General features: G+C 37.7%; 1 protein-coding gene across 5 annotated transcripts in view; it reads left to right on the top strand.

Annotated features, from left to right (window-relative positions):
- Positions 1 to 799: 799 nt before the first annotated feature.
- Positions 800 to 26,621, top strand: part of RPS6KA6 (ribosomal protein S6 kinase A6) — a 202,711-nt gene continuing 176,889 nt past the window's right edge. For 2 of the 5 annotated variants that reach the window (XM_082447374.1, XM_082447375.1), the window contains exons 1-2: positions 800 to 4,665; positions 12,805 to 12,870. Coding sequence is in view for 2 of the 5 variants with exons in the window: in XM_082447387.1 (XP_082303513.1) it covers positions 18,000 to 18,017 (18 nt within the window). In the remaining 3 variants the exon portion in view is untranslated. Of the gene's footprint in view, positions 4,666 to 12,725; positions 15,418 to 16,195; positions 18,018 to 26,621 lie in introns of those variants that run through there. The other 3 variants (XM_082447387.1, XM_082447379.1, XM_082447386.1) reach the window with 3 other exon arrangements.

Raw genomic sequence — 26,621 nt, 5'->3', positions numbered from 1 at the left:
AAGTTGCAGGATAAGACGTTTAATGACTACTATTTTCCCTCTCAGAGAAGGGACCAGGTAAAAAGAGACAGGAGTGTTCTACTATCTCTCACACTGGTTTTCTAGTAAGGGCAGAATTCACCAATAATCTTCATAATTTCTTCTGGCTGTGATCTACCCTGTACAACCACACCCAGCAAATAGGTTAAAATCAACCAGAAACAAATAGATGCTGCTCTCAGATGAAAGCTAATTGACCTTACACATCTTTCATCCTCTTGACAACTTTCAAACCTCTAAGCCTCTTGAATCTGCTTTCCTTCATAACCAGTCTATTCCTTAATTTAGGCCTCTACATCTGTCCAATATCTTATTTTATTGTATGGGGCAGAGCATATTAAACAATTAGAATATTGTTAGCCAAGACATGGAAACAACCTAAATGTCCATCGATAGATGAATGGGTAAAGAAGATGTGGTGTATATATATATATATATATATATATATATATACTCACAATGGAATATTACTCAGCCATAAAAAATGAAATAATGCCATTTGCAGCAACATGGATGGACCTAGAGATTATCATACTAAGTGAAGTAAGTCAGAGAGAGAAAGACAAATACCATATGATATCATTTATATGTGGTATCTAAAATACGACACAAATGAACATATCTATGAAACAGAAACAGACTCACAGAACATAGAGAACAGATTTGTGGTTGCCAAGGGGGAGGGCGGGTGGGGGAAGGAAGGATTGGGGGTTTGGGATTAGGAGACACAAACTATTATATATAAGAAGTATAAACAACAAGGTCCTACTATATAGCACAGGGAACTATATTCAATATCCTGTGATAAACCATAATGGAAAAGAATATGGAAAAGGATATATATGTATAACTGAATCACTTTGCTGTACAGTTGATTATAAATCAACTATACTTCAGTAAAATTTTAAAAAAGAATTAGAATAGTCTTGATTGGGAAAGGAGCTTATATTGAATAGAATCAAGGGAGTTTAGAGAAGTAATTGTTGACTTTAAAAATCCATGAAGGGAATTCTCTGCAGGTCCAGTGGTTAAGACTCGGCGCTTTCACTGCAGTGGCCGGGGTTTAAACCCTGGTCAGGGAACTAAGATCCTGCAAGCTGCACGGCATGGCCAAAAAACAAAAATCCATGAATATATTCCCCCCCCCTTTTGTCCCTTAGCCATTGTTTTTTGCAAGAATAAGCTTTTATAGTTACATTAGTAAGGTGAGGGATAGTTCTCTTCCACTCTAAGAAGCTTGGATTCCTTCCTATCTTTGATTGGTTGTCTTCCTCTTTCTTCCATTGCCCACTAATCTCAGTGGGTCTTAGATAGTTTTTCCCATTACACCTAAGGAAATAGTTGTACATAACTGAGGAATTTAAATCATGAGAGGATAAAAATAAAACTTCAGCTATGTAAAATAACTTCTCAAAGTAGTTGATTCAATATATGAAGAATTTTACTACAACTTTACATCCTTTTAACAGCTGTGATTAAAGAGCTTGGAACGTTTTGCCTGGCTGTTTTACTGAGTAATTTATAATTCTATTCAATCAAAACCATTTATTGGATGCCTATAGTACAATGTGCCAGGCTCTGTGCTAAGTAGGCACTATGCCAGCTTCTACAAGGAAAGCTTCGTGTGGGTGTTATTTTAAATGGAGCCACTTGAGAACAAATTTAGTTTTTCTCCTGTGATTCTCTTTACACAATCTATTCCAACATCTGGTCACCATTTCACACCTTCAGCCCTTGGCATGGTATTTTGCTACCACCTGGCCCCTACTTTGCCAAATGCTTTTTATCAGTTCTCATTTCCATGGAGAACAGGGATGCGTATAGTTGTTTTTATGAATGAGAAGCCTGGTCTACATCAGATATAGCCCCGAGACACCTCTGGCAGGGACCAGTTTTACCATGACAAGTCCTGCCAAGAGTTAATACTATTTCCTCTCCCGTTCTTGTCCCCTATGGCCATTGACATGTGGTGAGGAGTAGACTTACCATAGCAGACCTCTTTCCTGGCATACTATCCCAAGTCCTGAGTTATATTCTGTGACAAACTAGTCTGAACTTGGAATAAGTATGAAGGTAAATGAGCAAGAAGCAATAGAGAGCACCAAGAGATAGAAAGAGAAGTATTTTGCCTACAAGCCATCCAGGACTGAATATGAGTTGGGATACCCTAATCTCCAAACCAGAAAGACAATCTTTTATTTATTTATTTATTTATTTATTTATTTATTTATTTATTTATTTATTTATTTATTTATTTATTTATGGCTGTGTTGGGTCTTCGTTTCTGTGCAAGGGCTTTCTCCAGTTGTGGCAAGCGGGGGCCACTCTTCAACGCGGTGCGCGGGCCTCTCACTATTGCGGCCTCTCTTGTTGCGGAGCACAGGCTCCAGACATGCAGGCTCAGTAATTGTGGCTCACGGGCCCAGCTGCTCCGCGGCATGTGGGATCCTCCCAGACCAGGGCTCGAACCCGTGTCCCCTGCATTGGCAGGCAGATTCTCAACCACTGCGCCACCAGGGAAGCCCCAGAAAGACAATCTTTATATTCTATCTAGGTAGGGCATTTGTCCCAAGATTTAGTTAGACCCAGTATAATACCCCAAAACCCTGTACCCTGCTTGAGCTTCAAGTCTGAATCCTTATATAGCCCTACTTCCTTCTCTAGAGTTCTTGCTCTTCTATACCAGGTGAGGTACTGAAAACTGGTACTCCCAGCCTAAGAATTTCAGACATATTATGGCTTTTGTACTGTGGGGGCCTATTTGAGTGTATCAGAGCTTAGGGCACTATTATTAGACTCAGTTTGTACCCTGTTTTCCCCCTGTGTTTTATCTTTAGACTCCACTTCTGTTCATGCCAGTTAGGATGTCAAGTTACCAAATTCTGCTTGAGTGTTAGGACCCTTCTTTGGTATGTGCTCTTGTGCCAAGCCTGGATCTGTAAGCATTAAACCCACTGCCTATTTTAACTTTGCCCGTATCCTATTCCTTCTGTTTTAATATGACACCCGGGTCTCTGACCTTAGTTTTTCCCTTTGGATCCATTATACACTTGAGCCCCTTGTTCTGTAGGACTTGACTTCTCTCTTATTCTCCTCATGTTGCCTGTGAGTGAGACTTGTTCTCCAGAGGAATTGTCTGTGGGAACTGGGGAACCCAGGTACAGGGTCCGGACAGCAGGCATGAGACAGCAGCTTCTTGATTTTGAGGCCAAGTCCTGCCTTCAGTTAGGAAGCTGACAACACTGATGGAATGTCTACATAAACAGGTTTAAATCAGACATGGTCAAAAATTTGAGAATTCTGACTTAAGATTGGTGAGAACAGAGATTCCTGGAGTCCTGCCACTCCCAGGAGTGTATAAATGGGCAGCATTGAATTAGAATCATCACAGGTAGTAGACAGAAGGCAGACAGAGTGACCAGCACAGGCTCAGGAGCAGAGAGCAGCAATCAGGTAAGATTTCTGATTGCTATGGTATATGAACAGCCTGAGCCTTTCATTAAGATTGTGTGTGTGTGTGTATGTGTGTGTGTGTGTGTTCTGGGCACTGAGAGCTTCTCAAGCAAGTTTCACTCAAATCACAGATTTCTCCCCTGGAGAGTGCTCCAGTTTTCTTTCTCCCCTGCTTCACACCTGCCACATAGGTAGTTTGCGCCTGAAGAGTTGTTGGTGTTATAGAAGATGGAGTCTTTTCCTGAGGAGGACTGGACCTCTCTAGGAGAGACTAAAGCTGATGAAGAATAATTAAATCCAGCTGGCATCATTAAGGAGGAAGCTGGCAAGAGAAGGCTGGGTGGGAGGGGTGGTGAAAGCTTCTGTTCCCAAGCCAGGTAGGACTTGGAGGGAGCAACCAGGAATTTGGGGATCCTGTGCCAAAGCTGAGGAGGCCTCGAGGGTGATACCAGAAGGGCTGGCATGAAATCTATTTGGATAATAATCCCTCACACTTGTACAGTGCTCTTTGCTTTGCAAAGTGCTTCCACCTCCATGATTTCATTGTGTTCTTCTAGTACCTCTGTGAGGTGGTTAGATCCGGTATTAGAGGTGAAGGAACTTGCTCAAGGTCACAAAACGAGTCAGTGACAGAGTTGGAACTAAAAATCCTAGGCTCCCACTTCCCTGTCCTGTGCCCTCCCACCGAAGCAGACTGGCTGCCTCTGGATGCCTATCAAAGGCCAACTTCTCTGTGGTGAGTAGTTTTTCAAGAGTGTTCTTAGAACAGGCGTGGAAGCCCCAGAGTGAAGGATTAACTTGTCACTGGTTATTCCTGGGGACTGGGGCTCCTTTTTCTCAGTACACTCAAAGAGCTTTCCAGAATTCAACTTTGCTTTCTTTAGCAGCCATTTTCTAATCTCTTTTCTAACAGACAGTTGTTGGTTATTGCTTTCTTTTATTCTTCCATTTTTAAGAAAATGTTTATTTCTGCTATTCAAGCTGATAACCTTGTCAAACATTGATTTTTCTTCCTGCAGAGCACTGGAAGTAAACAGGCAGGTCTTATACATCCCTTGTGAGGACCACTAGGCTGTCTTTTGATCACAGCCAGCCGTTTGAAGTGTGGTTGCTGTTCTAGAGAAGGACACCGGTATTGGCATTCAGAAACAGAGAGACTCAGAGATTAAGCAGGTAATATCTCTTTGAATCATTATCTTCAAGCATGGTTCTAGTTGTTAAGGTGAGCTGAAAAATGGGCATTTTCTCTCCCCTAGTCAGTAGGCAGAACTGTTACTAGAATATGACAAGCTGTGCTGATCTTCATGGTGTTGTAACTTTTAGGTACCCCTGTGGGCAGATAGAAAGTAAGGGAGGCATTTCATCAACTGGTACTAAAAGGCCTGAAGCATATGTATGCAAACACATAAACATCCCATTCCCCCTCTGCAGCCACCCCCACCTGCTGCTCCAAGTTACAGCAGCCAGGGGTGGCTTCCTTTCCTCTCCTTCATACATGTGCCCTGAGGCTGACCTCTAAGTGACTATTCTTTCACTCTCAGACTCCTTGTTATTTCTTGTAACACAAATGTTGAGAGAGGGAGAACAACACGTGATTCCCCTAGGGCTCTCAGTATCCTAGGGATGACCCTACCTTTAAGCAAGTTATTGAGCACAGACATACTTAGGAAGACTACCTACCTACTTTTCTTCTCATTCATAATTGCGATATGGCCCTTCTATCTATCCGTAACTACAGGTATAGCTCAGCTTCTCTCCTGAATCAAGCAACTCCCTAACTATAGAAGTCAATTTGGTAGCTGCCCTAACTTTGAATCCCTTTAGCTCCTGAGTTATGTCACTATTGTTTAAAACTAAATGAGAGCATACAATAATAATATCTGAAAGAATAAGAGAAACTCTCAAAAGTACATCATGTATATAAACAAGTAGTGACTTACACTCTGGAAGAATCTGATTTACATTACCCCACATGGGTCTCATGTTTCAGTTATTAAAACACTGACAGTGCTATTAATTGATGATTTAGATATTAGCCTTATCAAAATGAGAATAAATCAGTCTTTATTTCTCAGACCTTAAAACTTTTGAAAGTTGCTACTGGGTGCACTATCCCCTTCCCCACCTCCCAACCCTCCAGTTTCTTCCTTAAGGATGGTTTCCTGCCTTTGTTTACATACAGTTTGTCAATGTCCTGATTCTTCAAATGTGCCCTCCCTCAAATATTTACACAGTGGATATGGTATGCTCCATTCAGAGAACTGTGTAAGAGCTTGATCTGGACTGTACTGTTTTAAATGACATTAACTTTGTTTTAAATTGCGTTAGCTTTGTCTATTGGTGGTGCTGTTTTCTGTTCCTGGATTTTTTTTTTCCAGCAGCTACTGGCTTATTGTGCTTACGATCAACAAAAAAAAAGTTCCAGTGACCACTATATTCATATTGCTGTCAAGGCAGGTCTCCTTGTATAGATAATTTCATAAACTAAGATATTTTGCATTAATTACTTCTTCCATTTCATGTGGCTAGATTTTATCCATCCTTTCAGATTGGCATCACACTCATGTGCTCTCCCTTCCAGTTTTGTCATATGTCAATTTAAAAAGCATTCCTTTTCTATTTTCATTTTGGGGTCCTGATAGCAATGTGAATAAAATAGGAGAGCCTATAACTTTCCACTATTGTCAACAACGAATTAATTAATACATTTGGTGGAATGGTTGGTTACCTAACTATAAATCCTCCTATTACCTCAGGCCACACTTTGTCTGTCTTAACAACAGGAAGATGATGTTTTGTTCAATTCAGATATGCTAGCTATAAGGCATTCATCTAATCTTTCAGACTATTCACACTATCAAAAAAGGAAATGAAGTTAGTTTGGCCCAACTCGTTCTTTGTGAACCCTTGCTAACTTATTGAAGGCGAAATGGTCTCTGTCTTGCCAGTTCGAGTTATCTGGATTTAACAAGGATAAATTATATGCCCTCAGACTTCAGAGCTCTTGTACTGTCCTAACCAACCCCAGAAGTGGAACTAAAATTCCAATCGACAGAGCTCGTGTTTCAGGAGCAGCCACTTTTGATACAAAACTGACCCAGAAGTCAGGGTGATAGACAGAAATAAAAGCTGGAAAATTGTGAGAATATGACCTTTGTCTAATAGGAAAGAAAAGGAGAGAAATACTAGTCTGTCACCTTTTTTGTCCATTTTAAGCAATATTGTTTCTTTCTTCTCTACAGTTTGGGTTAAAGACCAGGTGGAAATTTAAAGTATGTGTGTTAATAGGAGGATTGAGGCAGCCTTAAACATCAAAAAGAAGCAAAAGGACTTAAGGCAGCTGCGGTCTAGTAAAAAGAGAGTAACTTGAGGTAAAAACTTGATCTCAAATATGAGACTCTAGTACATATTAGCTAAGTGACCTTGGGTAAGTCATTTAATACTTTTGAGCCCTGGTTTCAGGATTTTTGCTTTTTTTCAGATGGATGGTACCTCATAAAGTTTTTGTGAAGATTAAAATCCTTCCTTCACAAAATATAAAAGCAAAGAGAAACTGTGCTCAACAGGGACTTACTTTCCTGCTCTTCTAATTTTGGGGACTTTTTGGAGAGTCTTAATTTGCCATTTTGTAAAGTTTCATTAGTGCAAGATACACATGTGAAACTGATAAAGTGTATAGGAATCTCCATGCCTTTTGAATTGATTGCAAAGCTTGAAATTCAGAGAGCATTATTAATGATGAGTATTTTACTATTTTTTTTACCTTGGAAATTCAAAATGTTTTTTCTATAACCTGAATTTCTTATCAATAACCTCGGTTAGACAAATCAATATTTTTTTCAGTTTTTCAAATTGGAAAGACAGGGTATAGCTAAATTGTTTAGATAAGCGGTCTGCAACATGAGCTGTGCAAAACAAGCTATTGGAATATGGTAAGAAAAATAGTATAATTATTTATAGTCACTTTTAACTCACTCTTTTACATTTTCTACTTTTTGTGTAAGTTTCATATATAATTAGATTGATACATTAATATAATTGCCCTACAAATTTAGGGGACACATATCCAAAATTTACTGATAAGGTGTACAAAGTTTAAAGATCAGTGGTTTGGAGGATGAAGAAATAAGATTGGAGAACTTTTGCCAGAAATTCATCATGCCTGAAATCAAATGCCTCTGTTTCCCCTATGAATCTACTTCTCCTCTTGAACTACCTGGTTTTATAAATGATATGATCATTCTCCTAGTTATTAAAACTAGGAACTTGGGAGTCATTCTTTACCCCCTCTCATGCATCACATAAAATTAGTTGCCACGTTCATCATTTCTGAAACATCTTTCATATCAGCCTCTCCCTTTTTAATTCTACTGCCACTGCACTAATTCATGCTTTAGGTTTTTTTTTTCTTGTTGTTTGTTTGTTTGTTTTTAACGTGGGTTACTGCAGTATTGTAACAACTTCCTAACTGCCTCCTTTTCTTTTGACCCAATTTAACCTACCCACTTTTTTGTATGTATGCATGTCTTATCCCTACTATTTAGAGTATGAGCAGGCATGGGCATGTCTTTTATCTCTTCTTATTTGGTGCTTTGCATGTGGTAGGCACTCAAATATTTCTAAGTGAGCAAAATTAGATTGGGATTTGTTTTTCTGTCTGGAACTGAGAGTTAGGGTTCAGGCCTTGGGGTTTAGAGCTCACATAATTCTTTCCAATTTATACAATCAAGTAAGGTTAGAGTTAATCTGGCAGTCTGAAAAAAGCAGTGCTTCCTAAGATCATATTCAGCTATTTATTTATTCTTGTTAGCTACTCTGAAGAATCTCACTTTGTCTGAGAAAAGTATTTCATGAAGAAAATAAGCATTATCATGGATGAAATGCCACTTCTCCTTCGCAAAACACGCTCACAGGGAGCATTCTTTCATTCTTTCTCTTTGTCTTGGAAATCAGTGTTGAATTCTGGGCTGTACTTTTTATTCAACTTCCTACGATTACCTGGGTGAATTGTTACAAATCATAGGTTTGCTATGTTTATAGAAATAATCAGATCTGCCCTCCCTGCCCCCTTTACCTACCTTCCTCCTCTACCTTATAGAGATGGAAGAAATGTGATCCTACATCTGACATGGCTTAATATTCTTAGAAGAAAAACTCTTTATAAATTCAGAACAATGTGATAAAGTTGCCTCTTGGGAAGAATGCGGAATGAAAATAAGATCGAACTGGATCATTCCTGTATAATTATGAACTTGCATTTTTACCTTGTTTAAAGATCTTCAGAAATAGTGTATATCAAATAGTTTCCATGAAAAGGACTTACTGAATGAATAGATAGTAACACCTATAGTCTTTCATACTCATGTTACAAATACACTTGGTGAATTCTGCCCTCCCTCCCTCTACCTACCCAGCCACCAGCTCTAGCATTTCCCTTCGAGTTCCCCATGACAATTCCAATCCACTTCTGTATGGTATTTAGAATATAAACCATGTTCTTTCTATAAATCTCTCCTGCTTTCATTTTAAGCACTAATTCACATATTTAATATACACATCTTTCATTTCATGTTTCAAGCCCAAGGCTTCTTCCTTTTGTTTTTATCAGATCGTTTTAGCACCAGAGAAACTGAGCACTCAATGTTGATGATGACAGCAGTGGCTTCTCCTTGCTTAAGACTGATTATAGCCAACTTCTTTAGGTCTGCATGACAAAGAGGCTGCTGACATCACCATTGATTGCTCTGTTTCTCCCACACCAAAGCAATCTGTTAAATCAGTGCAAAACTGATTTTTGCAACTGGAAGCTACAAGGATACAATTGGTTTCTAAGCTGCCACATCAATCAGATGTTTTAAAAAATCGTTAGTGAGCCTAGGCGTGATTCATGGATGTGCCCACCCGTGTGATTAGATGATGTGTTCTATCTACATACATTTTTTCCTTGAGGATCATGTAATATGTGCAGAATAAAAAAATGCAGGGAAGTATACCATACTGTGTAGGCTACTTCACGTAGGTTACTTGTTGTGAATCAGAGCAATTGCTATAGCAAATTTCTAAGCAATACTTGACTGTTGAAGAGAGTATGTTCTTTAGGCCATTTTAAGCTGATAAAATCCCAGAGGCATTTTCTTGACCAGCTTCTAATTTGGTGAATTAAATTTTGCCATAGATCTTCTGCTTTTAGTAGTTCCAGCTGAGTAAGTTATAATTCTCTGGAGTCATTAGGGCTTCTACAGTTATCTCCATTTCACACATCCTATCGAAGCTTATTATAACAGTTTGCCTGAGCTTTAACTCTGTCAAATGTACTCCACCACAGAATTAGCTTTGTTATAAAGATGTATGGACAAATTTCTACAACTGTTATGTTTGTGAAGAGTTTTTAGGCTATGGAGAGTACAAATAACTTCATAGTATTGAGAAGGATGGGATTTTGGTTTCTTTCCAGTACTGAGATTTTATGAAACTGTCACTCATGTTAGAAATAGGAATTTATTGTTTTGTAGGCATTTTCCATGTGTATACAGAGGGAACTGGAAAGATTTATATGATGGTAAACAAACTAACTAAAACTTCAGACAACTAGGTAGTGAAGTGAATTTATTCTAAAATTTGGATCCCAAAATCTTATGAGAGCAAACCTAGCTTATGTGACTGGTTTTGGAAAACAAGAACTAATGAAAGACAAGTACATAAATCGTTTCCTGATTCATATTCCTTCCTACTGGCTTCCTGGTGATTTATGCATGGGTTCTTAATAGCTGAGACCCTTGTATAAGGGTCCAATGCTTCATGTTATTTTAAGATCAGCTATACTTACTGCCACTATGTTCACAAGGAGAGGGAGTGCCTTAGTTCTGCCCCTCTTACCTCCTGTTTATGCACAAGGGAGTGTCTCTTCTCTGATCCACAGACTAAGAATTAATTTTATAAAATTAATTAATTAATTAATAAACTAAGAATTAATTTTATAAAAATGACATATTTCATGCAAGGTATTTTCATATAAGCTATAGCCATTCATCTCCATTACAATCCCCATTTCACAGTTGAAAGAAGTAAAGCTTACATATGTTAAGTCACTCATCCAAGGTCACAAATTAATAAAAGGCAGAATTGTTATTGGAGCCCCTCGTCCTCTTGAATTGTTAATGATGAGACTGGAAGAATTTAGCTCTACCTGGACCCAAATACAAGCACCCAGGAAGAAACCATCTCCTAAGAGATGCTCTTTGTTTGTTGCTAATCTGGTGTAAATTCTTCATAACATGAAATCAGTTGCCCAATATTCTTACAGTAATTTGCTTTTGGGATATAAATATCCTGATAACTTGAAATAGTCTCTATAAATGCCACCTTGTAGATTGCACGGAGACATGATCTATAACCAGGATTTATCAACCGTCTAGTTACAAACTGATGCCTGGAAATTTCTCTCCCCATTTACCAAAGCTACATTCTTAATTATTATTTTTATGTAAGTTTTTAAATATATACCTATTGAGAGACAACTGTGGAAAAGCAGCATGAGAGAGACTTGGAATCTGAAGGTCAGATTTTATGTTCTGGCTCTGTTGCTGTGACCTTACACAAGCTACTTAGTCAATGGGAAACCAAGCTTAAATGATTGGTTGTAATGACTAACAGAGATGATGTTTGTGAAAGGCTTTGTAAACTGTGAAAGTACTATATAAAGTTTAGATAGTAAGCATAATAGCTACATCTGAATATTGTACAAGTGAACAAGTGAACTATGTCAGAGGGTTTGCTTAATGGCCAAATTCTTTGTCTCTTGGCCAGACTTTATTGGTTTGTTGTTATAGTTCCTCCCCAATGCATTTCATGATGATGATGAGAAATAGCCATAGAACTCTTTTATCAGCTTTATTTGAGAGATAATTATTGGTGAACCAAATGTGGTGAGGTCTTGTCTCTTGTTTTAAAATCAACCCTATATTTTTCACGTGTCAGTCTCTCTTAATTTGCTGGTGAATCTTGGGACCATTACTTTTATTTTGGTCAATATAATTTAAGAATCGCCACATATATTTGTAAGTTAAATGTGTGCCTCAATCACGTTTCCTTTTTAAAACAAAATGGCATCTTTTAGTTTTTCTAAAGGATGTATAGTATTTTTATAAATCTCTGAAGAATTTGATCTGAATGTTATTTTCAATGACCATCATCCTAAATCACCAAACCCTTCAGTGTCACTAACCAAGCTATCTGTTTTTAGCCTTAAGATTAATTAGGTGTATGGGCTTCCCTGGTGGCGCAGTGGCTAAGAATCCACCTGTCAATGCAGGGGACACGGGTTCGAGCCCTGGTCTGGGAAGATCCCACATGCCGCGGAGCAACTAAGCCTGTGTGCCACAACTACTGAGCCTGAGCTCTAGAGCCCACGAGCCACAACTACTGAGTCTGCGTGCCACAACTACTGAAGCCCACGCACCTAGAGTCCGTGTTCTGCAACAAGAGAAGCCACTGCAGTGAGAAGCCCGTGCACTGCAACAAAGAGTAGCCCCCGCTCACCACAACTAGAGAAAGCCGCGCACAGCAATGAAGACCCAACGCAGCCAAAAATAAATTAAATAATAAATTTTAAAAAAAGATAATTAGATGTAGCTTTACATTTAAAATATTGCCTAAGCCAATATAAATCAGAATAATGAAACTCAGTTTTCAAGGTGGATTTTGCTCTTAGGTTGTTGCAGTATAATTAAGGAACAAATACACCATCACCCACTCTTATTTTAGTGGTGTAGAGCTAGTCATTTCCTCAGTACTATTATATAGATTATAATCATACTTGCCCTAAAAGGTTTATTTCAAGTGTGACAGTTTGGGGGCAATTTAAATTTTCAATATTTATTATTCCTCTCCTTTGTCTCCATGTGAAAAGCCTATGGTTCAATTGCAGCTTTCAGTTGAGACATGATATTTTGTCATTAGTAGTCTGAGACTTCTGTCTGTTTTGTCCATTCTTATAAGCCGGCAGTCAAGTGTCACCAAAAAAAGCTGAGATTCTTTATAAACCTCTATCCCATTTCCAAATGATTACTAGTAAGTATCCTTAAGTCCTAAACTCCAAACTCACTTTCTCTTTCAGTAGTCCTTACGTTGACCTTGCCAGGTAGATGTTCGTATAAATGAGTCCTTTTTCTTCTCTTCACCTCAAATCTCTATCTTTTCACTCTCTAGCATTTCCACATCCCTTTCTCTCTATGGAATAAGTGTCATTCCTTTATTTACATTGCTAAACCCTATATCCATGCCCATAATTTTACTCTTATTCTGCCTTTACAGGAATTTTGCATCACCTATTATCAAGGTCTGTACACAGGACCAACTTTTGGCCCAATAACAAATCAAGTAAGTGAAGTTTTCTTCCTCCTTCCTTTATTTTAATATCTTCTGCTGCAATCTTGCCCTAAAGGCCCTTTCCACCATAGAGTGTAGTACTCTCAACTAGTAGTCACATTTGTGAATTAAACTGTTAAAGTACTATGGTGTTAACAACTGATAATTATAAAAAGATCAGTGTTTGGCCTTCTTGTGGAATAGTTAGATTTCAATTTGGGGATAAAGGACATGCTGAAATCTACCAGCTTTGAAAACCTTTCATTAGTGAATCCATAAGGATGGAATTTCAACCATTAGTTAAAGAGGTAGTTTGGGGCATATGCCTTTCCCAATGTCTCGTAAATCATGCCAGATAGGCAGGCGCCTATTTTGGCTACTTTAAAATCAGCCTTGTTCACCATTCATATTATTCTTGTCACAGTTTGAGTGGGTATTTTCTAGAATTATTTGGTAGATGGTAAATGTCCACATGGTGGAATTTAAAGCAGTGCTGTCTAGTGCTGGTTTTTACAATATTACCTAGAAATATTTTGCAATAGCTCTGGGTATTGGCATGAGTATCTTGTATTAAAAATTCTGCAACAGTTCAGAACCCAGTACTTTCAGATGGCTAATGGGTGTGGATAGCAAATTTTGTCCAGATAGTTTAGTAGGTAACATTTGAATAATTATCCATTAAATAATTCCCCATTTTGTTTAAAGCATGTTGCTTCAGTGCTATAATATTTTGTTGTTTCCTAAATGCTTGCCTAAAATTCCAAAATCTTATAACTGAGTGCCCAACCTCCTAATATTCAACTTGGAGCAGTTGTAATCAGTATAGCTTTTATTGTGGTTCTTCTAGAAATTCTTATTGAACTTAGCATGTGAATACTTTTCTAAACAGGTGACTTGTCTTCCCCTTCTGTCCAGCTCAGCTCCTGCTCTTTGAGGCTGGAGCTTATGTAAAATTCCAATTTTCATCAAAAAGTTAATCGAGGTAATTCATTAACACTTCTTGTAGACAGTGCTGTGACATCCATAATCTCTACTATTATGAGACACAGCTTTCTTTTTTTAAAATTTATTATTATTATTATTTATTAACATCTTTATTGGAGTATAATTGCTTTACAATGGTGTGTTAGTTTCTGCTTTATAACAAAGTGAATCAGCTATACATATACATATATCCCCATATCTCCTCCCTCTTGCGTCTCCCTCCCACCCTCCCTATCCCACCCCTCTAGGTGGTCACAAAGCACCGAGCTGATCTCCCTGTGCTCTGCAGCTGCTTCCCACTAGCTATCTATTTTACATTTGGTAGTGTATATATGTCAATGCTACTCTCTTACTTCATCCCAGATTTCCCTTCCCCCTCCCCGTGAGACACAGCTTTCTATTTGTGGCCTTTAAACTAGGCTATTCTTTCCTCTTTAGTCGCATAACCTTTAAGTAAATACTTAACAGTGAATGACTAGAGTTTAAAATAAATTCACTGTACTTGCTTTGGAATATTTTTAATATTTGACAGATTTGATGATATGTAACTTTTGGAGGAGAACATCCCTGGAATTCTGTCCAATGGAGCTTTAATATTTTTAAATAATCTCATGATAACATTAAGATAGTTTTCTATTACGTCAAACAGTTATAGACTCTTCATCCACAGGCACCAGTTGATCTTTTTTTGTCTTCTTTCATCATTCCAAGCAATAGCTTCATCTTCTGATTCATCAGGTGCAGGGGCGCCTTCATTTACTATTTGGTTAAGTTTCCATTCTTCTGCAACTTCCTGTTTAAAGGCATCGATTTTAGCTGTAGATAGCATGTTTCTTCCACTATGGCTTGCTGCCAATCTGCAATATTTTGTTCATTTTACCTACTTTCCTGTTCTGAATGAGGATGCAAGGGAAGGGGTGGAGGGGAGCTGTAGGGATCCATTGCTGGCCTATTCTTTGTGTTATCAGTTTCCAGTCAAGTGGCTTAATAAGAATAGCATAATTCCATCCCACTTGTCTATTTAATGTCCTGGGAAATGTGACTGGGTGATTAGTTGACTTGTATTTCAAACAATCACCCAGTATTTCCCAACCCCCTCTGAGACTGTTGTACTGGGTCTCTTGAAATCTTTTGTAGTGCCTAATCACTGGGTAGTAACAGTCATTCCACTGTCCACAATTTGAGACTGACTTTTGGTGAAAGCAATCTTTCACTTTTGCTCTGCCTCTTCTTATTTTGGTCATAGTAATCAAGACCTCCAGGAATTAGCCTTCACCATACTAATTTTATTTTCTCTCTTTCGGGATTGTAAAATCATCTTAAAAGGAATAAAATGGCAACCATTTCTTGATGAGGAGCCACTTGTATTTAACTGAAGTTTGTGATGGTTGCAGACATGCAGGGAAATATGAGTTGCTAATTTAAAGGATTAGTTACCTCCTGAACCAGATTGTTGCATGCAACCTCCCTCCACTAGGCTTCTCTGTAAATCTTAGAGAGGAACATGTGATTGGAGAAGCTGATCTACATATCAACCTTTCAACCCTTGATCTACATGGCTTGGAGACCACCCAGGTAAGGCCTTGAGATCTACTAGTAGATCATTATCTAATTGTTGGGGACAGTTGACCTAGACTGATTGGACTATAAGATGTTATATTTTGAGAGGATTGTTATTATTATTAATGACTAAGAATCCCACTAATAAAGAAAAAGCAGACGGAAAAAACCATAGGGGAATAAGAAAGGGCATACTGACTCATTCTGTTCTACCCAAGCTGCTGTTCTTCTCCATAAGGGATTGTGACTGATGATGCAAAGTGGATGGTATAACATCCCTCTGTAAATGATGACTAAGATAATATCTCCAGAAACCTTTATCATTCTCTTCCTAATGAGGGATTCATTCAAAACGTATCCTGAAAAAAAATATTTTAAAATATTTTAAAAGATCATCTCTATTTTCTTTTTAAAAATTAGTTCTCATTTCAACCAAATGATTTTGCCTAGATTAAGTATCAGCAAACGAGTCATGAAACTCCTGAGTGGTAAACCATCAAAGCTTGAAATTACAAATAATAAAATGGATTAAAATGATAAGAGGGTTTCAAGAGTTGAAAAAAAACTTAATAAGAGATAGAAGAGATTATTGCAGAAAAAGTAAAGATGAATAATGAGAATTCCAAAAACAAAGAAGAGAATGATGGTCAGTAGGGAAATAGAGATAGACATTTATTGCCAGGAGAGTTAGAGATTTCTAAAAAAAAAAAAAAAAAAAAAAAAAAAAAAAATATATATATATATATATATATATATATATATATATATACACACACATATATATATAGTTTACCAAGAATAGAGGGAAGGAAATAAAATATAGATGCTTCCTCCCTATTTACCCCTCCTCCCCCAAATAATTTTTTTTCTGGAAGAAAGGAGGGGGAAAATGATTATTCAAGAAGAGAATAAAAAGGAAATGAAGCATCTCAAAGCTGTCAGAATTCAAGGACTACAGACCAAATTGCAAAGAAACTTTTCAATCATTGCTTTGAATGAGGAGATATTAAATTTGAAAATCCAGCAGAGGGAGGGAGATATGAAAACTAAAAGACGGAGAATGGGGTGGGCAGAAAGCAATGGTGCTGGCATATCATGGGGTAACACCATTAGGGAGGAGAGTGAGCAGGGGAAGAAGAATTAACAGCTTCAAAGTTATTGTTAGAAAGCTATTGGATTTTTAAGACATCTGAAATCTTTGGGCTCAACTCAAAACTTTATACTGCTAAAAACTTAATCAAAATTAAGTACCTCTGAAGTTTTGAGCTCCTAGTTTGGGCTCACAAGAAAAATAAACTCTTAATTGGAATCTTATTTAACAGCAATCTACCCACCCCTACAGTATTCACTTAGCAGAGCAGAGCAAGCACTGAATATGGATTGAGTAGCTCAGGTTTTCTAATGATTCAACCCACTGTTAATGAAAATGCATCCCTTTATATGACTGCCTTAAGTGATGAATAATGAACCGCTTTGTTTACCTCTCTCTATACCTTCATATCTGGTTACTGTAAACTGTGCTTTTAGGTACATTCAAAATTAAGGGATTCTGGTTTGTGGACTGTTTTATCCTTAGGTCCTTTTGTTATTGCTGTTCCACAAGTATGAGCCATTTGATTTTCTTTTTTTCCTGCAGCTCTAGAGGGTAGACTTCATTTGTAACCTGAGAAGACAAAGCTAGAGGGGCAAAAATGGCAGTAAGGATTCAGTTTGGAGCCTGTGATTTCCTTTGAGAATTGACACTCTTGTCAACAAGTATTTATTGAACACATAATGCAGATTGGACTTTTTAAAAAGTGTGTAATTAAGACGTGGAACACTTTCTTCTTTTGCCAGCTGATAGAGTTTGAAGTAGCAGGAACAGTGCAGTTAAGTGATTTTCTTCTATTACTCTGTAAGTAGAGGAAAAGAGGTAGGAGTTGGGGGTTGTCAATGAACCAGGCATCCCTATTTTCAATCTAGTATTTCCTCTGGTGGCTCTCTGCTTCTCACTTCAGTCTACTCTAATTCAGCCGAGGACTATACTCATAGAAACAATAAGTAAAATCTAGAAATCAATTAAACATTATATCTACCCCCCCCCCCAAAATGACTATTCCTTCTAAGACCACAGCAGTCTGCCAGATTGGATATCCAAAGCCTCCAACTAAAAGGAAAGCTTGAAACTCATCCATTACCCAAATAGAGAAACTCTTGGAATACTGTTTGTGTATGCACTGAACTTATTGGGATAAAAGTTTGAGACAGGCAATTTGTATGGTTTGTAAAGTATTTGTCAAATCAGAGCTTACACCAGATTTCTAATTTTGATTGCAAATCTAAGAGAGTTTACCTATTGTGGAAATATTTCTTCAAGGGAGACAATAATATTTGCCTTCATGGCCATAATCTTCCCCAGGAATGTTGAACAGGTTATTAATTTTAAAGAATATTTGGATTTCAATCAGTGCGTGCATCAGTAAATGATTCCACATAGCCTGAGTTAGTATATACCGTTCAGAGGAGAAAAACGTTACTCATGTGTGCATTAGCATTTTCATTTTTACTGCAGCAATACATCATTCCTTTTTCAGGATGCTGAGAAATGCTGCTGCAAAATGCACTCCAGATCTCAGGTAAAAGTCCATGACTAGCCTTTAAAAAGCTGCTCATTTAAATACAAATATCAGCTGAAATGCAAGGGAAATATGCTTCATCATCTTTGCCTATTTGTTCACCCTCTCCCAAGAGGATTAATACCTTCTGCTTCTTCTGTGTGATTATCAATTGCAATTTCTGATGCAGTGCTTGGTCAGTAATTAGGCAGATGGGCAGGAAGGGTTCTACTAGTTGACTCCAATGACTCAGAAAAAACAAGTGGCATTGGTTACAGCAGCTGCAAAGAACGATCATTTAGTCTTTGACAATGTGGACTGTAAATGAATGTGTAGGTATGAGTATGAGGGAGAAAAGAGACCCAGAGATAGAAAGGTAGATGGAGAGCTAATAGTGATTCATGGCAAGTATAAGAACAGAAGTAATTTTAAACGCAATGGATGACAGACTATAAAATAAGCCCACTTAACTCAATACTAAGGAGAAATTGTTGTGCTTAATGCTGCCAAGTATTTTTCCTTAAAAAACCCTGTTTGGATGATTTGTATGACTTTTCATTTTAGAATTTCTATGATAGGTGTTATATAAAACAGAGCTTAAGCTAGAAAAATCTGAGGTGAGGTAATAAAAAATTAAAATTAAAAAAAACTTTCCCATCCACCATTTGAGTTAATAACCATCAGGGAGAAAATGCAGTTTCTTGACTTGAAATAAACAAAAAGAGCTTTCAGAATTGTGTTTATGGGAAATAATTAAGCAAACTTTGAACTTTAGTGCTTTCAATTGAGCATATGAGCAGTTCTCAAATGGGTTTGGATTCATCCATGGTATTAACATTTTAAAATGCCATCCCTAGCATATATGTAAGTAAGTCACAGAGTGTAGCCGAATGATTTGATTAGTGTAGCAGTGAATGGGTCTCTGCAAGGGCTGTACAGAGGCCTGACTAGGCACGTCCCCATTTGGCCTCTCCTTGCAATGCACAGGCACTAATTGGGTATTACCAGGAATGTGGGATTGAAAGGGGCACTGAACCCAGAGTATCCATTTGCCCCTAAGTGCTAACCAACGTGATCCTTTTACTAGTTTACTTATTCTTTCAGTTTATTAAGAAAAATAAAAAGCCAAATGCAGAGGCCTCTTGAGCATATCCATAATTAATAACATAGGTGTCTTTGTCCAGGCACTTAACCACTTGCCAAACAGGGAGAATCACAATGTTAAGAAGGAAAAGAAAGGAGGAGATTCCGCAGGCAATATTTGATAAACTATAGAGGTTCTTTACTTTCACTGATTGTATGTGATAGGTAATAAGGTTTGATAGGTAAGAATAAGAGGAGAGAAAAAGGAAACTATGTGGCTGCTATCAGTCTGCAAAGAAGCTCAAGAGATTCTGGTTGGCCTCTGCAGGATGATTTAAGGAGTACTAGAGAAGGCCGAAATCTCTCAAAAGTCTTCCATAGTGCCTGAAAGTATTGCACTTTGGGGTTAAGAAGATGTGGAAGGCTCTTATCACAGTCCTAACTTGCTACCTCAAAGCAGAAACTCATTAGGCTTTTATCATCTATTATCTTAATATGGGTTATTTTCTCAGATCAGTTTCAATTACCTAGCAAATCCTTGAGAGAAAAGAACACAATAATAGGTGAGGGTTGCTAGTGAGAAACAGGAGGAGAAATAGCCAGAGCATAAATGGCTACTCCAGCCAAACAGGTTTGGGTGGGGAACCTGCACAGTCGAGGTGATAATATAAAGACAATGGGGGCCTAGGCATTGTATGGGCAGGGGCTAGAAGAGAAGAGGTAGAGAAAGAAGACATAAGCACAAGGCCAAAAAAGCTTCTCTCTTTTATAGCTTAGCTGAGCATACTAGCCAGTCTAATATACTGTCTTCTCTCTATGGCATCTATTTTTTTCAGCCTTTGTTGAGCAGATGATGGCCATGGTAGTGAAAGAAGATGTTTAGTAATCACAGGCCATCTCCTCACCTTTCTGGTCCTTTTCTTTTAAGGTTGACAGAGAACGAGGAAAAATATAAAACCAGCCTGACTCACAAGAGGCTAGGACATTGTTCTTCCTTGTGGGCATAGAGTATAAAGCTGAGGAGAAAAGTCTTGAGAAAGAGTAGAGTATAATATCAATTAATTGGAAACAATTTTGTCAAAATTTTGAGGTTGGTTAACAGACTTCTTTGTGAAAAGCCACCTGTAGGGGAATAATCAGCTTGCAGAAATTCCATAGTATTAATATTGCCTTCATGTGGAATCTGGCTGTAAAGAAGAGTGGCATTGATAAAGAGCTAGAAGTTGTATACCATGAGTAATTCGTTAGTGTTTTTTAACTCCTACACACTCTCATTTGCAGACTGGAATTAATAAGAAAAAAAAAGACATTGCCTTTGTGTAGTTCTGAATAGAGGATTGGAAAAGACAAAGGCATTCCTGTTGTTTTGTTAAAATGCAGGTTCTCATCCTCTAAGCTGGATATCTTTTATTACTATAAAATGAGTCTTTAGTTTATTTGCTTTTTGGAAATAACATTCTATTTGGTTTAAGACTTGGAAAAACTGGAGGGACTCTCCTGAAATAATCAGCAAGATGGAGACTCAGCCCTAACACAATTAAGGCTACTCTGTCCAAAGAAGACAATAATAAGGGATAATGTAGTTGCTGTATACAAGAAAATGTAGGGGGGTTATGTAGGGAAAAGGGAGATGCTGACCACTTGTCTTCTATGACTATGAAATAGTTTGCAAAGGGAAAAAACAACTTAATTTTAAAGCAGAACAGATCTTGGTTGACCCAAAAATGTTTTTGAGCATTAAGTCAAAAAAATTCATGGGAATGAAAACTGTGTGAGAAAGGTTGGGGAGTCTCTGAGTTCTTGAGGGATAATAATCATGAACACACAGGAATTTGCTGTAATATTCTTTATAGCTTTTTGTTGTAAAATATATATATATATATATATATTTGTCACACCATGCAGCATGCAGGATCTTAATTCCCCCACCAGGGATGGAACCCGTGCCCCCTGCAATGGAAGTACGGAGTCTTAACCACTGGACCACCAGGGAAGTCCCTGTTATAAAAATATTTTAAAATAATAAAAACAGAATAATGATACCACTGTAGGAGATTATTTTCTTTTTAAAAATTTTCTGTATTTTCTGATAATCCTACAATGAACACTATATTTTTTATAATTAGATAAAAAGTGATTAAACAGTGTTTATGTTGAGAAAAAAATACATCTATTTTCTATAGATTGGACATTTTTATATTTCCTTACCAAAACATCTTTGACATTTTTCTCTAGTTTTCATTTGTCTGCCCTCTCCATTTTGTTAAGATTTTTTAAAAAAATTATTCAATAATTTTTTAAGTGCCAATGTACTGTATGAAATGCATGGATACAAATATGACCAAAGCACAGCCTCTAACTTCACATTACTTACAGTCTTATGGGGGATACAGAGAAGTGAATGAAATAATGGGGTAATTATCACAGCAGAGTTGTGAATAGTCGGAAATGGAAACCTAGAGGAGTGAAGTCTTGGAGGGATACTTAATACAAAATCTGCAAGAGTCAAACTGAGTGAGATAAGTAGGAAACGTCCTAAGAAAAAAGAAAGAAAGGAGAGCATTTTAGGCACAGGAGCACTATTTGAAAAAGCAGAGTCTAGAGAATGTTTAGAGAAAGGGCTGACCATGTCTAGAGAATGGTGAGAAGTTCAGTGAAGAAGGAGGAGTCAAGGTTGACATCTAGGTTTCTGGGTTAGGAAAACATTTGGTTGGTGAGTCCATTTACTGAGAATAGAAACAAAGGGGGAGGAGCCGTTCCAACATTTTGGGGTTGGAGACGGATGTTGATAAATTCAGTTTTGGTTATGTTGAACTGGAGTAGCCTGAAAGAAGTTCAAGTGGAGAAATCTAATAGTTTAGAAAGGAAGTCTGGATTGAGGATGAAGTTTGTGATATATTAACATACAGGAATAAGATCACATGGAGAAGAGAGTGTAAAATGAGAAAAGTTAAGGGCTAAGGGTAGGACATTAAAAAAGACCAATGTTTAAGGGACTTTTGAAGGAAGTAGAGTTCCCACCAAAAAAGACTATGAAGCAGTAGCTAGGAGGAAAAGCAAGATACTGTCTTTTTTTTTTTTAAACACCTTTATTGGAGTATAATTGCTTTACAATGGTGTGTTAGTTTCTGCTTTATAACAAAGTGAATCAGTTATACATATACATATGTCCCCATATCTCTTCCCTCTTGCGTCTCCCTCCCACCCTCCCTAACCCACCCCTCTAGGTGGTCACAAAGCACCAAGCTGATCTCCCTGTGCTATGTGGCTGCTCCCCACTAGCTATCTACTTTACATCTGGTAGTGTATATATGTCCATGCCACTCTCTCACTTCGTCCCAGCTTACCCTTCCCCCTCCCCATATCCTCAAGTCCATTCTCTAGTAGGTCTGTGTCTTTATTCCTGTCTTGCCACTAGGTTCTTCATGACCTTTTTTTTTTTTCCTTAGATTCCATATATATGTGTTAGCATACGGTATTTGTTTTTCTCTTTCTGACTTACTTCACTCTGTATGACAGACTCTAGGTCCCTCCACCTCACTACAAATAACTCAATTTCATTTCGTTTTAAGGCTGAGTAATATTCCATTGTATATATGTGCCACATCTTCTTTATCCATTCTGCTGTCGATGGACACTTAGGTTGCTTCCATGTCCTGGCTATTGTAAATAGAGCTGCAATGAACATTGTGGTACATGACTGTTTTTGAATTATGGTTTTCTCAGGGTATATGCCCAGTAGTGGGATTGCTGGGTCATATGGTAGTTCTATTTTTTAAGGAACCTCCATACTGTTCTCCATACTGGCTGTGTCAATTTACATTCCCACCAAGAGTGCAAGAGGGTTCCCTTTTTTCCACATCCTCTCCAGCATTTATTGTTTGTAGATTTTTTGATGATGGCCATTCTGTTCCGGTGTGAGATGGTATCTCATTGTAGTTTTGATTTGCAATTCTCTAATGATTAAAGATGTTGAGCATTCTTTCATGTGTTTGTAGGCAATTTGTGTATCTTCTTTGGAGAAATGTCTGTTTAGGTCTTCTGCCCATTTTTGGATTGGGTTTTTTGTTTTTTTGATATTGAGCTGCATGAGCTACCTGTATATTTTGGAGATTAATCCTTTGTCAGTTGCTTCATTTGCAAATATTTTCTCCCATTCTGAGGGTTGTCTTTTGGTCTTGTTTATGGTTTCCTTTGCTGTGCAAAAGCTTTTAAGTTTCATTAGGTCCCATTTGTTTATTTTTGTTTTTATTTTCATTTCTCTAGGAGGTGGGTCAAAAAGGATCTTGCTGTGACTTATGTCATAGAGTGTTCTGCCTATGTTTTCCTCTAAGAGTTTGATAGTGTCTGGCCTTACATTTAGGTCTTTAATCCATTTTGAGTTTATTTTTGTGTAAGGTGTTAAGAAGTGTTCTAATTTCATTCTTTTACATGTAGCTGTCCAGTTTTCCCAGCACCACTTATTGCAGAGGCTGTCTTCTCCACTGTATATTCTTGCCTCCTTTATCAAAGATAAGGTGACCATATGTGTGTGGGTTTATCTCTGGGCTTTCTATCCTGTTCCATTGATCTATATTTCTGTTTTTGTGCCAGTACCATACTGTCTTGATTACTGTAGCTTTGTAGTATAGTCTGAAGTCAGGGAGCCTGATGCCTCCGGCTCCATTTTTCTTTCTCAAGATTGCTTTGGCTATGCAGGGTCTTTTGTGTTTCCATACAAAACTACAGGTCAATATCACTGATGAACATAGATGCTAAAATCCTCAACAAAATACTAGCAAACAGAATCCAACAGCACATTAAAAGGCTCATACACCATGATCAAGTGGGGTTTATCCCGGGAATGCAAGGATTCTTCAGTATACACAAATCAATCAATGTGATACACCATATTAACAAGTTGAAGGAGAAAAACTATATGATCATCTCAATAGATGCACAGAAAGCTTTTGACAAAATTCAGCACCCATTTATGATAAAAACCCTCCAGGAAGTAGACATAGAGGGAAATTTCCTCAGCATAATAAAGGCAATATATGACAAACCCACAGCCAACATCGTCCGCAATGGTGAAAAACTGAAACCATTTCCACTAAGATCAGGAACAAGACAAGGTTGCCCACTCTCACCACTATTATTCAACATAGTTTTGGAAACTTTAGCCACAGCAATCAGAGAAGAAAAAGAAATAAAAGGAATCCAAATCAGAAAAGAAGAAATAAAGCTGTCACTGTTTGCAGATGACATGATACTATATATAGAGAATCCTAAAGATGTTACCAGAAAACTACTAGAGCTAATGAATGAATTTGGTAAAGTAGCAGGATACAAAATTAATGCACAGAAATCTCTTGCATTCCTATACACTAATGATGAAAAATCTGAAAGTGAAATTAAGAAAACACTCCCATTTACCATTGAAACAAAAAGAATAAAATATCTAGTTATAAACCTACCTAAGGAGACAAAAGACCTGTATGCAGAAAATTATAAGACACTGATGAAAGAAATTAAAGATGATACAAATAGATGGAGAGATATACCATGTTCTTGGATTGGAAGAATCAACATTGCGAAAATGACTCTGCTACCCAAAGCAATCTACAGATTCAATGCAATCCCTATCAAACTACCAGTGGCATTTTTCACAGAACTAGAACAAGATAGTGTCTTAGAAACTAAAAGGCAAAGAGGCATTTTGGTAAGAGAGAGAGGTCAATATAACCATTGGATTTAGCAGTAAATTGGTCATTGTAGACTGTGGAAATTCCAATGGATCAGCGGAGTGGAAACAAGATTATAGTAAGTTGCAGAGTAAATAAGATGTGTGGACATTGAACCAGTGATTGTAGACAACTCTTTAAAGAAACTTGGCTATTATGCAGAAGCAGTAATATTTCAGTAACTAGAAGGGGACATCAGATTAAAAGGAGTCATATTTGTTTGCTTGCTTTTTTTAAAAATAGAGACGTAAGCATGTTTCAGTGCTGTTGGGAACTAGCAGGAAGGGAAAGGTTAAAGATACAGGAGAGAAAAAGAGTGAATTTTGGATGGGGGGCTTGATAGAGTGGCAAGCCTGAGATATCAGGAAGCAGTAAGATTAAGAACATATGTTATGTGGCAGAAGTGGATCATCTGGAGAGACTGAGAGCTGAGCAGGTATGTTTATAGGTAGTATGGCAGAAAATTTGAGGGGTTCTCATATGATGGTTTTTAATTTCTCCACATAGCAAGAGGTGAGATTGTCTAAAGAGACTACGGGGCAGAGGGGTGGTGGTGGTAGGAAAGATGAGAAGATTTGAAATAGCTGCTAAAAGAAAGGGAGATAGGAGGATAACTGGGTGGCATTGAAAGCAAGTCGAGATTAGAGACAAAGAATTTGCATTAGACCAATTTGTAATTTTCTCCAACAACATTCATGAGTTCAATACAGTAGGGCTAGAGACGTGGACATTTGGGTTGATATATATTTTGGAATTTACTGTGTGGATGCTACATAAGGACAGTGAATATTAAAGGTGAGGACATTGGCATACTGAAGTGATAGATAATGGGATCTAGGCTGGATAGGGCAGGTAACATAAGGATGGTCTCTTGATTAGTCTAGTTTTCCCCTGATTGTGTTTCCAAGGGATATGTAGCCCAAGAAAGCAGGTAGACAGTGGAATTACAGTTTCTGGGTTCTTAACTATGTCAAAACATTAGTAATCTTTATTGCCTAGCAGGACTATTCGATATGTTGTATAGCCTTATCAGAAGAGCAAAGATAAAAATTGAGTCTTGGAAGGGAATAAGTGTCAAATATAAAATACCAATCTTTGTAACTAAGATTTTAGTGGAGAGGCTTGGCAGAGGGAAGTGGTCAATGTGTAGTGATTTCGGATAACAGGGTAAGTAGTACAGTGAAAACATAGGATTTGGATTTAGTGAGATTCTGGAGGCACAGTGCAAAATGCTGGTGGTAGCTTTGTATGTCACTCCAGCTGTGGCTTGGGCAGGTGTGTCCAATTGATCTAAAGGCATAAGAACAGTGGAAAAGGAAGAATTTGATAGGAGTTGGTGATTGACGTGATAAAATGGGTAAGATGATGAATTGTAGATGGAAGAATGTTATGAGAGAGAGAGAGAGGGAAGGTGGGAGACAGGAAAGGGACATTTATGAGGAAAATATGATGAGTTCTGTTTTGGACTTGAAGAATCTATAGTAATGATTATTAGCCACATAAACATTTTTAGTAAGATGTGTGAGACTGGATATTGCCCAAAGATCTAGCTTTAGCTGTCATCAACACAGATGTGATAGAATCCATGAAAATGAACGAAATTTCTAAGGTAAAGAGTGAAAAAATGGCAGGGACATTAAAAACTACGTCCACAGAAACATGTAGAAGTAAGAATAACCAGTGAAGTAAATAAAGAATAAATATGTGGGGAGAAAGGAAAAGAATCAGGATAGATACTGTTATGGAGGTCAGAGGAAGAAAGAGTTTCAAGATAGAGGTGATGGGTAACAATGTGCTGTGAAGAGAGAATGTGGACTTT

The sequence above is a fragment of the Balaenoptera physalus genome, assembly GCF_965194825.1.
Source record: "Balaenoptera physalus genome assembly, chromosome: X".
NCBI classification, from domain to species: Eukaryota; Metazoa; Chordata; class Mammalia; order Artiodactyla; family Balaenopteridae; genus Balaenoptera; species Balaenoptera physalus.
The sequence above is the reverse complement of the archived record's forward strand: the minus strand, read 5'-3'. Positions and strand labels throughout refer to the sequence as shown.